At 49.9% G+C, this 15,091-nt stretch overlaps 1 protein-coding gene across 1 annotated transcript in view; it reads left to right on the top strand.

Moving 5' to 3' along the window:
• The first annotated feature begins 8,354 nt into the window (after positions 1-8,354).
• The window catches only part of ABCA5 (ATP binding cassette subfamily A member 5), a 30,645-nt gene continuing 23,908 nt past the window's right edge, over positions 8,355-15,091 (top strand). Inside the window, exons 1-6 of the mRNA XM_082294306.1 lie at positions 8,355-8,432; positions 10,793-10,924; positions 11,557-11,670; positions 12,545-12,749; positions 14,158-14,316; positions 14,548-14,645. Of these exons, the coding sequence (XP_082150432.1) occupies positions 11,566-11,670; positions 12,545-12,749; positions 14,158-14,316; positions 14,548-14,645 (567 nt within the window). The 5' untranslated portion in view covers positions 8,355-8,432; positions 10,793-10,924; positions 11,557-11,565. The remainder of the gene's footprint in view (positions 8,433-10,792; positions 10,925-11,556; positions 11,671-12,544; positions 12,750-14,157; positions 14,317-14,547; positions 14,646-15,091) is intronic.

The following is a 15,091-nucleotide window of genomic DNA, read 5'->3' as shown; positions in this document are numbered from 1 at the left end:
CCGAGCTGAACAAACAAGGCCAAGAATGTAGGCAAAAAGCACTAAGAATACAGAAGTTGTAAAAAAGGTACAACAGGGGTATAAAAGAAAAGGCAAAAAATCTTCATGGCATCAGGGTGAGGGGGATGTCTGTGTGTGTTAACCTGAAGAGGAGGGACAGAGGTGGAGACCCAGGTAGGAATTTTAAAGTTTTAGAAAAACACTCAATTAATGCACAGACGAACTAAAGCAGCCTCACACCTCCGAAATCATTGATCTGGGGGCTGGGGGAAAACGTGTTTTATATGGCCTGTCTTAAACTGCTTGTCCCTCGCTCTGAGCCTTGCATTCCTGCTCTTGGGGATGGTTTTGTCTCTTATAAAAAGCCTGAGATTTTACCAGCTTCATCTTTGTTTCGTGGTGACCTTTTTTGCTGTGTTGCTGCACAGAGATGTCCCTGCAGAACGTCAGAGGTGCCATCCCTCTGTCACACTCGGGGGTTGTCACGGAGGGACCGAGCTGAGTGTGGTGGTTTTAATGCTGCTGGCGTGGGTTTTAGTGCTGCAAACATTGCTGAGGTTTTTCAGAGTTTGCATTTGCTGCTTTCTGCCCTGCCTGCTCCCCTCTCTGCGTGTAACAGATTCTGCATGTGCTTCGGTGCAGTAATGGACCCAAATGCATCCTTCGGGCTCCTGGGAGCACTTAGTGCAGCCCTTTTGTATCTGCTGGATTCTCAGGGCTGGCTCTGGGTCACATCCCGAGCTCCAGGCTCTCTGTTCAGGGCCCTGTGCCTGCTCAGCCCAGCCAGGGGCAGCTGGATGCTTCACCTTTCAGGGTCAGTCCCATCACCTTTAGCGCCCATGGGTTCAACATTTGCAGGTCGCTCACCAGGCATTGTTTGAAGGCCCAGTGACTCCATCCCAAAGCCAGGAGCAAGAAAAGGAATTCAAACTCTCCTAAACTCTGCCCAGCCCCTTCACCAGGCTGGGTGCAGCACCACCTGTGCTGCTCCCAGGGGTCTTTAAATGACCCCATCAAGGCTCCCCTGAAACCAAGACATCTTTAAATCCCACTCAGTAACCACCAGCCAGCCTGCCCCTGTCTGGGGAGGGATTTCCCTCCTTCCCAGGCAGGAGAGCTGGGGCAGGACCCCGGCGAGCTGGAGCTGTGGCACTGCTGGGTGGCACTGCGTGGGCCACTGCTGGCTGGGTGGAAATGTGGCCTCAGCCATCCCTTGAGTCCCCTGCCCTGCACCCTTCAGTCCTGGAACGTGCAAGCATTTGGGATTTGGGATCTGGGGGGAGGTTTTCACCTTGGGGCACTGCTCTGCACTTAGGACTTTGTTTCTCACTAGTTGTCCCCAACTCCTTCATTCCAGCTGATTTTTTTCAGCAAAATGAGCTGCAGGTTCATTCGACAACTCAGTCAAGGGTTCAGTCATAAACTGCTCCTTGCTCTGGATCCCCGGGGGTGCAGAATGATGTTTTGAGTATGGATGCAGTGTTGGGGTCCCAGCCAGCCTCAAAACTCCCAGTACGGAACACGCAAAGCAAGGAGAAACCCGGACATTTAGGGATGGAAGCTGAGGCCTCACCAGCAGCCAGAGAGAGGAAAGAAGAGGAGGAATCCAGTGCAAAAATGTTCTAAAACATGGTGGGATGAGGCTGAGCAGCTCCAGTGCCAAACAAGGATAGGTGGCACCTCTGTCTGAAGGGATCTTTTTATTGGGATGGCAGCAGGAAACATCTCTTCCTTTCACTGACGTGGATACCTGGAGTGTGCAGAGCCAGGCAGGGCCTTTTTAAAAACAGGAAATCATATTTCAAAATCCATCCAGGAAAACCTCTGGAAAGGGAACACAGCTGGAGGTGGACAAGTGGCTGCAGGACCAGGGGACGGTTCCACACACAGTGGCAATGCTGATGAAAAATACTCATTTTCTGTCACATCCCCACCAGGGATGGGTCACATTTTCCCCCCTCCAAACTCTGCTGATTTAAAATAGGCATTTGGGTTCTTTTTTTCGGCACTCATGAGGTATTACTCATGGCCAGAGTCAATCTATGTTTGCACCCATCTGGCTGTAATTATGGCATGCTATATGCTCTGCATACAATGTATATATTGTGCACTGAGCTGCTGGCACGGCTCTTGTTGAGGCTCTGTTGATGCTTCAGTTTAAAGCTTGGGGGTTTTTTTGTTCCCAGAGGTTTCTAACTTCCCGTAAAAATCTATTCTGGGCTGGGACTCCCTGTGCCAAGTCTTAGGCCAAGATTGAAATTTATTTTATGAAATTTTATTCTGAGTCAGTCTGGATGTTGTTCCAGAAGGTGGGTGAGGGCACAGAGTAAAATCTGTGTCCTGCATGGTGTGAGAGAACCTGACTCCTAAAGAACTGAATTTTGCATAACCACTTCTAGAGGTGCAAAATGCTGTGGTTCTCAGCTGTGTTTTGAGCCCTTTTCTTTAAATCCAGGGATAAATTGTACCTGTTAATCATGCCCTGGGTCTGAGCACCAGGAAGTTTTTGGTGTCCAGCAGCTGGTGACTTTGGCTTTTTCACACTGGTGCAGCTGCAGCCTTGGAGCAGCAAATGCTGGAGGAAGTTGGGGTTTGCACAGTTTATTTCAGTCTCTTTCCAGCTCCCAGAAAGAGGCAGGCTTCTAAATCAGGTGCTCTGAATTCCTGCTGAAGGGCTTCCCTGGCAGGGAGTCGGAGCTGTAGAGGATGCAAATGCATCATCCTTGTGCTTATCCACAGGTTTATTGATGCAAACACATCACTTCCAGAAAATGTGGAGGAGATCTCCTCAGCCAGTGCCTGAACCAGCTGTGTGCACAAGAAAAACAGATCTCAACAGCCACAAGATATGGGCAGGAACGGGGCTCAAGTTGGCTAAAAACTCCAAAGGAAAATATAAAATAATTTGGTTTTATCTGCATTTGAATCCGAGCAATTTCTGTGATGGGCCTCTGGCTCTGAAAGGGCTCTGCAAAAGCTTTGATGAAAAAAGAAGCTGTGAAGGAGCAGCTGTTTACCTGCAGCTTCTGCATCACTGCACAGAATCATGCCAGCATTCCTGGGCTTCCTGAAAGGGCTCTGCTGACTGGGAAGAGCAGTCGGAGCAGGCGTGCTCTTCCCAGCCAGAGGGGTGGAAGGGCCACATCCACCAACCTGAAATCCCAGGATCATATTCCATCTCTGGCCATTTTTCTGTTGTCTCCACACTGAACTTGTTCTGCCCTCTCTGCACAGCACAGAACCTCCCAAATTTAACTGCAGGAAGCAGAGCCTGCCCTGCTGGAGGCACCTCCCTCCTGCTCTGCTCCACATCCAGCACAGAAGGTTTCCCTCAGCATGAGCAGGGATGCACCAAAGAATTTGGGAGTGGGCCTTTGTGCTTTTAATGCCTTTTTTTTTTTCTTTATTTCTCTTTATTTTCAAAAGGCTGAGACACAGATAGAAAGAAATGAAAGAAAGGAAATTCAGCCAGTCATGTTTCCTTGCTGGATGAACTAATGCATTCCCACTGCAGTGCACTGCACTGCGCTCCCATAATATCCTGTTTGAGGTGAGCACCTGTGCACAACTCCCAATGAAATAGCCCTGGAAGGAGATCCTTTAAACAGAAAGGGGAAGAAATGGCCCAGCCTGGCAGGGAGGAAGTGCCATTCTACGTGTGCTACTGTGGCTCTGGAACTCCTGGTGTGGTGCACAGACTCCGTCAGCCCAAAGTGATGAGAACTGGAGAAATTTCCCTCTGCTCCAGCGTGAACAGCCCCAACTCCCTCAGCCTCGTTGCACCTGGAGCCACTGGAAGTTGCCATCATTTGGTGCCTCGTGGAGTTGTTTAGATCCCTGTTCCACTTAAAGAGATTAAATTATCCTCTTTGTCTTTAAATCTTTTTCCTTGGAAGTGTAACACGGACAGGTTTGTGGTGCAAACACAGCACCCACCTCCACCTCAGCACAGACTCCTTTTGGTCTGCAACACATTCCATCACCTTTGGCTCTTTGTATCTACAAACAGAAATGATGTTTGAGGCACCTGAGCACACAGGGCTGCTGTAAAAATTAATTAGCTGCTGGTTTGAAGGTGCTTTGAAGATGAAAGGCAGTGCAGTGCTTTAGGTTTAACACTTCTGGAGGTTCTCTCCCTGTGGTTTGGGCTGGGTTTGACTCTCAGTTGCTGATTCTGTTTGGTGTTTCCCTGGCTGCAGCAGCTCTCAGTGTCAGGAGTGTCTCACCCACTTGATGGGAACATCTTAGGGGATGTTTTCCTCCCAAATGACACAGCCGGATGTTTCAGAGCACCCTTACGCAAAACCCCTGCCCTGCTTTGTGCAAACTCCTCACATTTTGTTGCTAGGAATTGTCCTGGGGGACTGTTGCTGTGAAGCTTAAGAGGTTCACAGCAACCTCTTCTGTTAGCTAAAATACCCTGAACTCCAAAGAACTACAAACTTTGCAAGTAGAGCATAAAATCACAGATTCATGGAGTGGTTTGAGTTGGAGAGGACCTCAGAGACCATCTCATTCCAACCCCTTCCACAGGCCAGGAAGAAGCAGAACATGAATATGAGCTGTTAAAACTTTTGAAGTATAAACAGAGACCACAACAAAGTGACCAGAAGAATTCAGCCCCAGACAGGATTCTATTGTGTTTAATGCTTGATGGATGAAGATAAGAAGCTTTAGGGGTTTTTTTATTGAAGCTGTAGTTATGTCATTGTATTTACTCAGTATTCTTTAGGCAATTATTTAATTAGAGTCCTTTGAGGTAATACTCTTGGTTAAGGTGGGAACTAATGAAAAAAAAGGAAGTTTCCATGAGATTTGTGCTGCTGTGGGGGCCTGTGCCTAACGAGGGCCCTGGGACCAGGCTGGGGCTTCAATCCTGGATATTCCCAACCCTTGCTGTGGGTGAAGGAGGGAATGCAAAGGCTTCTGCATGGCTGTGACACCTCCGCGTGCAAACAGTGCTTTCCACTTAATTCTGTGCTGTGACATCCTTTTCTTCTTTCCAGTTGAGGACACAGTGTCCTGAGCTCCATTTTCCAAGAAAAACACGTGGAGCTCCTGCTGTGGTTACAGAGCTTGGTCGCTGCTGTGCGTGATGCTCGTGCTCAAAGCAGCCCGGACAAGGAATTCCCAACCCTGCTGCGATCTGAGCAGTGAATCCGTGCTGGAGCAGGAGCTGCAGGGTGTTTTCCTGAGCAGCGTCCCTGCAGCAGGATTCAGGATTCCTGCTCAGCTCAGCCTCTCCCAGCAGCTCACAGGAGGCACTCAGGGAAGCAGAGCCCGTCGGGTTGTGCAGGGATTGTGCTCTCAGCGATGGGAACAGGGTGATGAACACACACTCAGTAGGGTTGGTCACATCCCAATGGCAGCAAAAGGCTGCTCACGGACTCAGCCCCGTCCAGAGGGTGACAGGGACTCCAGAGGGGGAATAACTCTGTGGGAAGCATCAGGAAACCAGCACCCATCTGTAAATGGCAGGGATTCAGTGCTGGTATTCAGGGCAGCATTTTCAATGCCTTAATTATATTTTGGGTAACGTAATTAAATCCTGGCGACCTTGTGGATGCAGGCAGTGATGCCTTTTCCTGGTCTTAAAATCAAGAGTCATACACGGTTAGAAGGTGAAAAGGGATTTTACCTTGGTATTTATTTTAAGGATCCTTAGGTGTACACGTCCAGGTCATGTGCATCGAGATGCACCTTGCTGAGGCTATCTCTGAGTCTGTCTCTGCCCCCCCAACATTGGGTATAACATTATAGGTGTTACTAATTAGCAGATCTATCAAAGATTTCCCAATGAGAGGCTCAAGTGAGTCCCCCTCCCCAAGGAACCTTCCCCTGGATGGTTCTATCGTGGTTTACGGAATATGTTCTGGAGAGGACCTTGGGCTCTGGGGCACACTGATCCCCAGCTACGAAGCTTCTAAAATGTTGAGTCTCTTAGCTTGACAAACAAGTCCAAGAATGTAGGCAAAAAGCACTAGGAATACAGAAGTTGTAAAAAGGTATAACAGGGGTATAAAAGAAAAGGCAAAAATCTTCATGGCATCAGCAGGAGCCGGGAGCAGGGGATGGAGTGAGGTAGCTCCTGCCCAACCTTAAAGCTCCAGGTCCCCAGGACATATGTCCAGCCCCTTTCCTCTGCTCCCCAGCAAGGCTGTGCTGGGAGGTGGAAGGGGGGTGTCCCTGAGGAATGGGGGCTGCAGAAAGGAGGGGGTGTCCCTGGGAGGGGGGAGGGGGTCATACAGGGGATGGAGTCCCCAGGAGGAGAGAATCCTTGGAAGGGGGGGTCACCGGGAGAAGGGGGTCTCCAGGAGGAGAGAAACCTTGGAGAAGGGGGTCCTTTGGAGGAGGGGGTCACCTAGAGGATGGGGCTCCCTGCGAGGGGGTCTCCCAGAGAGGAGGGTCCTCAGGAGAGGTGGTCACACAGAAAATGGGATCCTCAGGAGGAGAGAATCCTTGGAAGGGGGGAGTCTCTTGGAGGAGAGGGTCACCCAGAGGATGGGGGTCCTCAAGAGAGGTGATCACCTGGAGAATAGGGTCCTCAGGAAGAGAGAGTCCTTGGAGGCGGGGATGCCTTGGAAAAGGGGGTCACCGAGAGGATGGGGGTCCTCAAGAGAGGTGGTCACACAAAGGATGGAGTCCTTGGGAAGGGTGGTCACCTGGAGGATGGAGGTCCCTGGGAGGGAGGTCCTCAGGAGGGATTGATGCCAAAAAATGGTTGGTTTTGATGTATCTTTCATACATTCACAGCTCTGCAGACTACAGTGGTCCAGTTACTCAGTTTCCCAGCCAACTGCAGTGCTCTGTGAGACAAACACATTCCTGGAATCCCCTTCTAATCTTGCTTCTTCAGCGAACCAAGGCCACATCCCTTTCCCCTGTATTTAGACACAAACAACGTGGGGCTGGAAGCGAGGGCGAGGCTTCAGTAGGGGGCCAAACCAAGAGGGGAATTATTTCATTAACTGTACTTCTAATTGGGGATTCTCATAAATTATGCTAATTTGCTGAACTTATAAAAGTGTTGAAGCCCTGTCCCACGTGTGCATTCAGCCACAAGCACGCCTGGGGGACCTTCAGTAAACGGTAACCACTTTATTCCTCATTTTAATCTCGTTTGGCTTGTGGCTCTAGGGCTGAAGAGGCATCGGGGTGGGGTCAGAGGAGAGAATCCTTGGAAGGGGGGATCACTTGAAGGGGGGGCCATCCAGGGGATGGAGGTGGGGGGGAGGTCATGCAGAGACTGGAGTCCTCAGAAAGGGGGCTCACTGGAGGATGGGGTCCCTGGGAAAGGGGTCCTCAGGAGGGATAGGGTCACAAGGGGGAGAGAATCCTTGGAAGCGGAGGGTCCCTTGAAGGGGGAGCCACCCACAAGATGGAGGTTCCTGGGATGAGGGAACACCCAGAGATTGGGGTCCTCGGACAGGGGGTTCACTGGAGGATGGGGTCCCTGGGAAATGGTTGTCAGGAGGGATGGGGTCACCTGGAGGAGAGAAGTGGGGGTCACCTGCAGGATGGAGGTCCCTCGGCAGGGGAGGAGAGTCACCCAGAGGTTGGAGTCCTTGGAAGAGGTGGTCACCCAGAGGATGGGGTCACTCGGAGGAGAAAATCCTTGGGGGGGGAGAAGGGGTCCCTTGAAGGGGGGCTACCCAGACACTGGGGTCCTTCGGAAGGGGGGGTCACCTGGAGGATGGGGTCCCTGGGAAAGGGGTCCTCAGGAGGGATGGAGTCACAAGGGGGAGAGAATCCTTGGAACGGGGGGTCCCTTGAAAGGGGGGCCACCTACAAATTGGAGGTCCCTGGGATGGGGGAACACCCAGAGATTGGGGTCCTTAGGAAGGGGGGGGTCACTCGAAGGATGGGGTCCCTGGAAAAGGGGTCCTCAGGAGGGACGGGGTCACCCGCAGAGCAGCGTCCTCCTCCTCCGGAGGTGGTCCTCGGATAAGGGGTTCACCGGGAGAATGGGGTCGCTGGGACGAGGGAATCCTTGGGAAGGGGGATCCCTTGGAGGACGGGGTGCTAGGGAGGGGGTGCCCAGCAGGAAAAGAGTCACCCGGAGGATGGAGCCCTCGGGAGGGGAGTCCCTGGCAGGGAAGGGGGATCCCAGGAGCGGGGCTGTCCCCGGGAGTGGAGGAATGTCAATAGGAGGGAGGTGTCCGGCACTGCGAACCGGCCCGGGGGGAAGGTGGGCAGCGGGGCGGGGGCACCTCGGGGCTCGGGGCTCTGCCGGCCGCGCTCCGCGGCGCAGGGGGCGGTCCGGGGCCGCGGGGCGGTGGCAGGAGCTGGGCCCGGCCCCTCCCGGCTCGGCTCGGACGGGAAGGGGAAGGAGCGGAGAGGAAGAGGAGGAGTTGGGCTGCACCTGGTGCGCGTCACTGCCCGCGAGTGCCGGTGGCTGGGGCAGCCGGGCCGGCGGGGCCGGGCGCCGAACGGTGAGAAAACCGCATTTCCAGGGATTTAGCGGGGGGAAAGGGAGATGTGAAAAGCAGGAGCGTCCTCCCTCTGAGACACGCGGGGGTCCCCGGGGCTGGGGCGCGGCGGGGATGCTCAGAGGATGCAGGTGGATGCTGGGGATGCTCAGGGATGCAGGAGGATGCTGGGGATGCTCGGGGATGTTCAGGGATGCTCAAGGATGCTGGAGATGCTGCGGGAGCCGTGCGGGGACAGCCAGACCCGCCTCTGCTCCGTGTCATTCCTTGTCCCCGCAGGGAAGCAGAGATGAGTTTGGAGGGAAGGGATTTGCAGCCCCGGGCAGGGCGGGGGTTCCCCATGGGGCTGATAAAGGAGAAAATTCCGATAAGGGAGAAAAATTCAGATAAGGGAGAACATTCAGCCTGTTTTTTAAATTACTACATGAAGCATGTTGTTATATGTTATTATACTCGCAATTTAAATAATTGAAGCGCAGCAAAGAGCACATCAGAGTTTTGCTTGAGTACCATCTCGGCTGTTGTCTTGTAGCAGCAAGATCAATAATCTCATTTCCTCGCCGTTCCGCGGGGCTTGTTCACTGATAAGTTGTTTTTGCCTCGAGCCGCAGCTCATTTAGCTGAGGCTGACACTCCTCGTTTGAGTTCTGGTGGGTTTTTTTGGGGTTTTTTTTGGCTTGAAAGACAAGGAGAACGTGATGTGCAGCACTAAATCGCCATGTGACCTTTAAAGCCCGTTGCCAGGCTGATGCTGGGGGAAGGGAGGGGAGGCTTCCCGAGTATCATCTGAGCGTTATTTAAGAAGCGCTGGTGTCTCTGATATGGAATTAAAGCACAAACCCAGCCATTCCCTTGAGATAGCTTTGACTGAGATGCCCACAAGCATTTGTGTGTCACCCGCTTCCCGTGTCAGCACAAATCACAAGACAGTGCCTAAATTGGGGAGGATTGTCACAGGTTGAGAGTATCTTCATTTTGTCTGCTATTGCTCAATTAAATGCCTTGGCAGCTTCCTCTGCTCAGCCTCTGTGTTCTTTTTCTTCATCTGGAGTTTCAAAGAGGATTTGGGTTGGTTTTTTCTCCCCCAAATCCAAATTTTCACCGTTCAAGTGATGCTTCTTCAGTGTCCTTCATCGTTCTGTGGCTTACGTGGAGGTGGCAGGTGTAATATGAAAAATTAATTAACATTCTTGAAATGACCCTTCCTCCAACCTACGTGATGTAAATGAAAGCATGGCAGAGTTCCAGTGGAGATGTGGGAGTATTTTGGGTTTTACAAGTGGAGAGAAAATAATTAGAGGAACAGTAACTGGCACTGGTGATTGAATCTCATTAAATCATCTTTGCCAGTTTTGGGGATTTAATTAAAATATTGTGGCTGAGGGAAGGGGTTGCTGGGTTAGACCCTTGTGTGCTGTTGAGGAGGGACCTCTGGAGTTTCTGTTCCTGGGAGTGCTCTTGGAATGTGCAAACGGTGGCACTTCCAGGGCATGCTGTGAGCAGAGGGGAGAAGCACAGTGATTTTCATGATCTGTAAGCAAGAACTGCTGCTTTTGATTATTTTTCAAACACTCCACTATCACTGGGAAACATTTCTTGCCCAAAATATCCAGAGGAGTTGTACTCATTTTTTCCTGCAGGGCTTGGTTGCTATCACAGCTTGGTGTTAAAGCATTTCGTGGTTGGATTTTTTTTTTTCCAGACAAAATATGTATTTTTTCAAAGTTTGCTTTTATTTTTGAAGTAGACTCAGGGTGAGGGCAGCACTCCAGGCTGGAGGTGGGATCCCTTCCCAAAGCTTCTCTTCCAGTGATGTGCACTTGTATCCCACATCCCTCGTGCTTCCAGGGGTCGCTGCTCCAGGGAGGACCCCAGAGCCAGTCTGGGAGCAGGGATTTGGTTCCTTTTAGCCCCTTTTCCCTCCTCTCATCCCTGCCATGCTCAGACAGGCTCTATGTATAAAGTATTTGTGTATTTGAGTTTATAGTGGTGCTGACATCTCAGGAACTTCCTGTGTCCCGTTACTGAGGTGATGTTTGTGCTCCAAAAAGAGATTTCCCTATTGAAACCCAGCCAGGGAAGGAACTTTGAGCCATGTGGTGTCTGACAGATAACAGAGAAACCAGAGCTGTACACAGGCACCAGGAACATCAGCCTGCTTCTGGAATGAATGCTGAGAGCTGTAAAGCCTGGAAAATGGATAAATTCCTGCATTCTCCACTGTGTTTTGACTGAAGGGTGGAGGAATCACTCAGTTTTTCACTGGTGGTGTGTAGGTGTTGCTGAAGGTGGGGTTTGTGGCACCTGCCCTGGTGCTCTGCTGTCCCTGCTGAGCAGCTCATGGTTCTGTTTCACCTTCGCAGGTGAAATGTTCCAACATTCCCAGCTGAGGAAGCAGAGGGAGATGTAGCCTGACCCGTGATTCCCAACCTCAGGCAGCAAAAAGGGCGGCAGAACCCAGGAGAGAACCCTCCCGGCTCCCCAGCCCTCGCCAGGTACGTGCAGGATGGCATCTCCTGCAGGAGCGTTTTCCGTTGAGCTCCGTTGGCTTTCCCTTGCCCGGAGCTCGCGGGCAGCACTGCTGGGCTGTGCAGCCGGGCTGATGGAAGGCTTCCAGCGGAGCGAGGGGGGCCCGGCGCCGCTGGCCCTGCTCCAGCGGGGAAGGGGGTTACTCACGCCCAATTGCACAGCCCGGGGCAGCTGGCGCTGCTCTCGCTGCTCTGGCCGCCTGCCCTCAGCTCCTGCCACGGGTGCTGGAATCGTGCTCCCAGAGAGATATCTGCGATTGGGATTTACATGGAGAAAAATAAGCCCAGCTTAAGTCAGGTCTACTGAGTTGGCCTAGAGCTGGTGCTGCCCTTGGGTGGAGGGGTGGCATCCTGAGGCACCTTCTGCTCAGATTCCCAACTGGATTCCCCATTTCTCTCATTCCAAGTGGGCACTGCCAATTTCTCCACGTGACAGGCACATAACGTGTATGAGAAGGCATTAAGAGATGAAAAACTGAAAATGAAAAATTCTTGTGAAAATATAAAAATAGGAGACACCAAATGCTGCAACTGCCTGGCTTCGGCTTTGGAAATTATTTTGTCATTTAATAAAGGTTTATATTTTTTTCTCACACCAGTCCTGAAAAATGGCACCGGCTGCTCCAAGAGAAGCAGGAGTGTGGAGGCAAACCCGAGCTCTCTTGTTCAAGAATTGTCTTATTAAGTGCAGGACTAAGAAAAGCAGTGTCCAGGTAAGGGATGAGTCCTTGGCTCCTGCTTCCAGCACATCCACGGTTATCCTGTGTTTAAATAACTCCCAAATCAGAGGCAAAACTCGGTTTTATTATGATATTTATGAAGCTTCATGATCTGCTCTGGATTTTGGGGAGAAATAGGCTTTTTCAGAAGGTGTTTTGTAGCCCTTTGGTTAAAAAAGTGTTCTAATATGTAAGGCTTTATCCAGAAAATAGCCTTGAATATTAAATTATATATATGTATAAGAATACATCTACAGAGTATATTAATTTATTAGTAAATATTAGTTGATGTAGTCATTAATATTTTATATACATTGTAGTATATATTATACGTATATATCATATAATATAAATAATAATATATTACTTAAAATATCCTTGAATATTGCCAGCTCAGTGCACTTTTAAAAGCTTTTACAGCTTTTACCACACAGAAAAGCAAGGTCAGACCTCCCCAAAAGATATTTTTATCTTTTCTACCAGTTCAGCCTGGGGTGTAAATGATTTGATGACACTTTAAGATGAATTTTGAGGGGAGGAAGAGACCTTGCAGTGCTTGGCTGGGCTCCTTCAGTGGCTCACAGCTTTTGTTTCGAGCAGGAATTTGCAGATGTTTAAAGCTTGTGGAATGATCCCTTTGGGCTTTCAGATGGCTTCTTGAGTTACTAATGCCTGGGATTGAAACCCTGCTGCAGCGCCAGGCAAGGATTTGGCATCAGAATCGCTGCAGCACTGAAAACTTTCCGGGAGTTTTGCAGCCCAGACCCTGCGCTCAGCCCCTCCTTTGAGCTGCGTGCAGGACAAGCTTCAGGAATGTTTTGTTTCTATGGCTGTGCTTCAAAATATTCCAATTTTCTTTTTGCTGCAGGAGGTGCTTTTCCCGCTGTTTTTCCTGTTCTGGCTGATCCTGATGAGCATGATGCACCCTCACAGGAAATATGATGAGGTGGCCAACACCGACCTGGGCCTGCTGCACACCTCGGTGCTGGTGAACTTCGTCATCGGGTACACGCCACCCACACCCATGGCTCGGGAAATCATGAAGAAAGTGGCTTTTGATAACTTTGAGGATGGTATTCCGACCCTAAATCTTGTGGTTTTCCCCTCATATCTCTTGCTGTAGCTTGTGTTTGAAGGGGGAGCTCAAGGGTGCTGCCAATAGGAAAAGTCTTTATTTTCCAGAGGAGGGACTGTGAAGGTGTTGGGGTTTTTTTGCTGGTTTTGGGGATTTTTTCCTGACATAAAATAATTCTGGCACTGCCACTTCAAAGTGATTTCCATTCCTGAGGAGGCCACAAGAAAAAAAGCAGCTCTGGGGCTGATTGATCCCTGTCCTGTGACATCCTGGGGCAAACTCAGGGGAGGTTGGCGGTTGTTTTCTATCTTGGCATCACAATCACAGCAGCATTTTTAATTTATTTTAAATGCTAATTCCCAATAACACTTTGTCACCTCTTCTTTTAAAATAAATTTTCCTTTTTTTTCTTCCCAGTTTTTTTTTTTCATGTTTGTTTGGGGTTTCTTTTTTCCCTGTTTGGGGTTTTTTTCCCCTCTTTGGTTTTTCCTGGTTTTTTCTTCTGTTTGTTTTTTGCATATTTCTTTGTTTTTTCCCACTTACTGGTTTTTGGGTTTTTTCCATTTGTTTGGGTTTTTTCCTTGTTTGTTTTTCCTGTTTTTCTGTTTATTTTTTTCCATTTGTCTGGGGTTTTTTCCCATTTGTTGGGGTTTTTTTTCTCATTTGTTTGCATTTTTTCCTCATTTGTTTGGAGTTTTTCCCCATTTGTTTGGGGTTTTTTTCCCTTTTGTTATGGTTTTTCCCTTTTTTTTTTCCTTATTTTTTCCTTCTTTTTCTCTAGTGCTCTCCTGCACACCTCACACTTAATAAGAACTTATTTCTCCAAACCTGCTCTGTTTCTTTTTTTAGTTTGGGGTCTTTGATTCTTTTCTTTATGCTTTTCATCCCTCATAATCACCTTGGAGCCACAGCCCAGCCCCACATCTGCACATTCCTCAGATCCTTTGAGCAAACAACTCTTTCTTCTCTTCCCATGTTCTGCCGAGCTCAGTGACAGAAATACCACGTTTTGATGGATTTATCCATCTGCACCATCGATCTGCCTTTCCTGGCAAGTGCTGGGAATAAACCCTGGGGCAGCCAGCAAAGGATTGGGGCACAGAAACTGCGGGAGCAACAAAAAATGGGGGGGAAAAGGAAAACTTCTGGGGTAAATGTGCATTACTCACCCTGCAGTGCTGAGCTGAACCCCTGCAGTGTCTGTTCACCAGAGTATTTCCCTCCCTGTGGCAAAAATAATTATAGATATCAAAGAATCGTGGAATGGTTTGGGTTGGAAGGGTCTCCAAACCCCAATAAGTCACTAATGATACTTGATGCTTCTTTCAAAGTGTTGCACGTTTTTATTCCCTGCTGTGCCAGGGAATAAATAAAAACGGGATAATTTCTTAATTAACATCTCCCAGGCCTGATCACTGAGGAGTATTTGAGTGAGGAGGAGCTGGAAGAGGCGAGCTTTCTCAAACCCTCCAACTTCGTGGGGGTGGTGTTCAAGGACTCCATGTCCTACCAGCTGAGGTTCCACGACTCCATCGCCATGTCCTCCATCTATACAGAATCCAGAGGTAAATCTGCGTGCCCTGCAAGGGAATAAGCTGGAAATCATTCCATATTTTTCTTTTTTTTTTGGCCTGGTGTTGCATGTATTGGTTTGTGGAGGTGGTTTGCAGCAGTGTGAGGGATGGCTTGGGAACAGAGCAGCTGGAACTCTGGTTTTTGGGATTTTAACGTGGAATCCTGGAGTGGCCTGGGTTGGAAGGGATCCTAAGGATGTTCATTCCCTGCTTTTCCCTCAGCCACGTGCTCCAGCCTGCGGAAGAGCTGTGAGTCAGTGACCTACTGGAGCTCGGGCTTCACGGCGCTCCAGGCCTGCATCGACACCGCCATCATCCAGGTACTGCTGGGAAAACCCCATCCAATCCCATCCTCACCCCAAGGAAGGGCAGATCCAGGGGCTGCCCGGGCTCTGGCTGCTTAATCTGCCTGTTAATCCTGGGAAATGCTGTGCCAGAACTCACCTGGGATCTGATGAGAACGCAGAAGTCTCTGGGTGGGTTTGGCTGTGTTTTGTCCAGGACTGTTTTGTCGAGGATTTCCCCAGTCCTGTGGGGTTGGATAATGAGGATGTTTGACTCCATTTTCATCCAGATGAGCCTGAACGTGCCCCACAACGCTCCTCAGAGCACAAAGGCTCCACAGAGCTCACCCCGAAATGCCACTCCAAACAGGGGCTGCAGGATTTGCCTTGTTTTGGTGTCAGTGTTGCTCAGCAATTTTTCCCCGATTTCCCTCCCCTCATCCCGCTTGTGGTGACAGCAAATTCCATCTTTTTAAGTGACA

Source organism: Coloeus monedula (genome assembly GCF_965178545.1).
Source record: "Coloeus monedula genome assembly, chromosome: 19".
Lineage (NCBI taxonomy): Eukaryota > Metazoa > Chordata > Aves > Passeriformes > Corvidae > Coloeus > Coloeus monedula.
The sequence above is the reverse complement of the archived record's forward strand: the minus strand, read 5'-3'. Positions and strand labels throughout refer to the sequence as shown.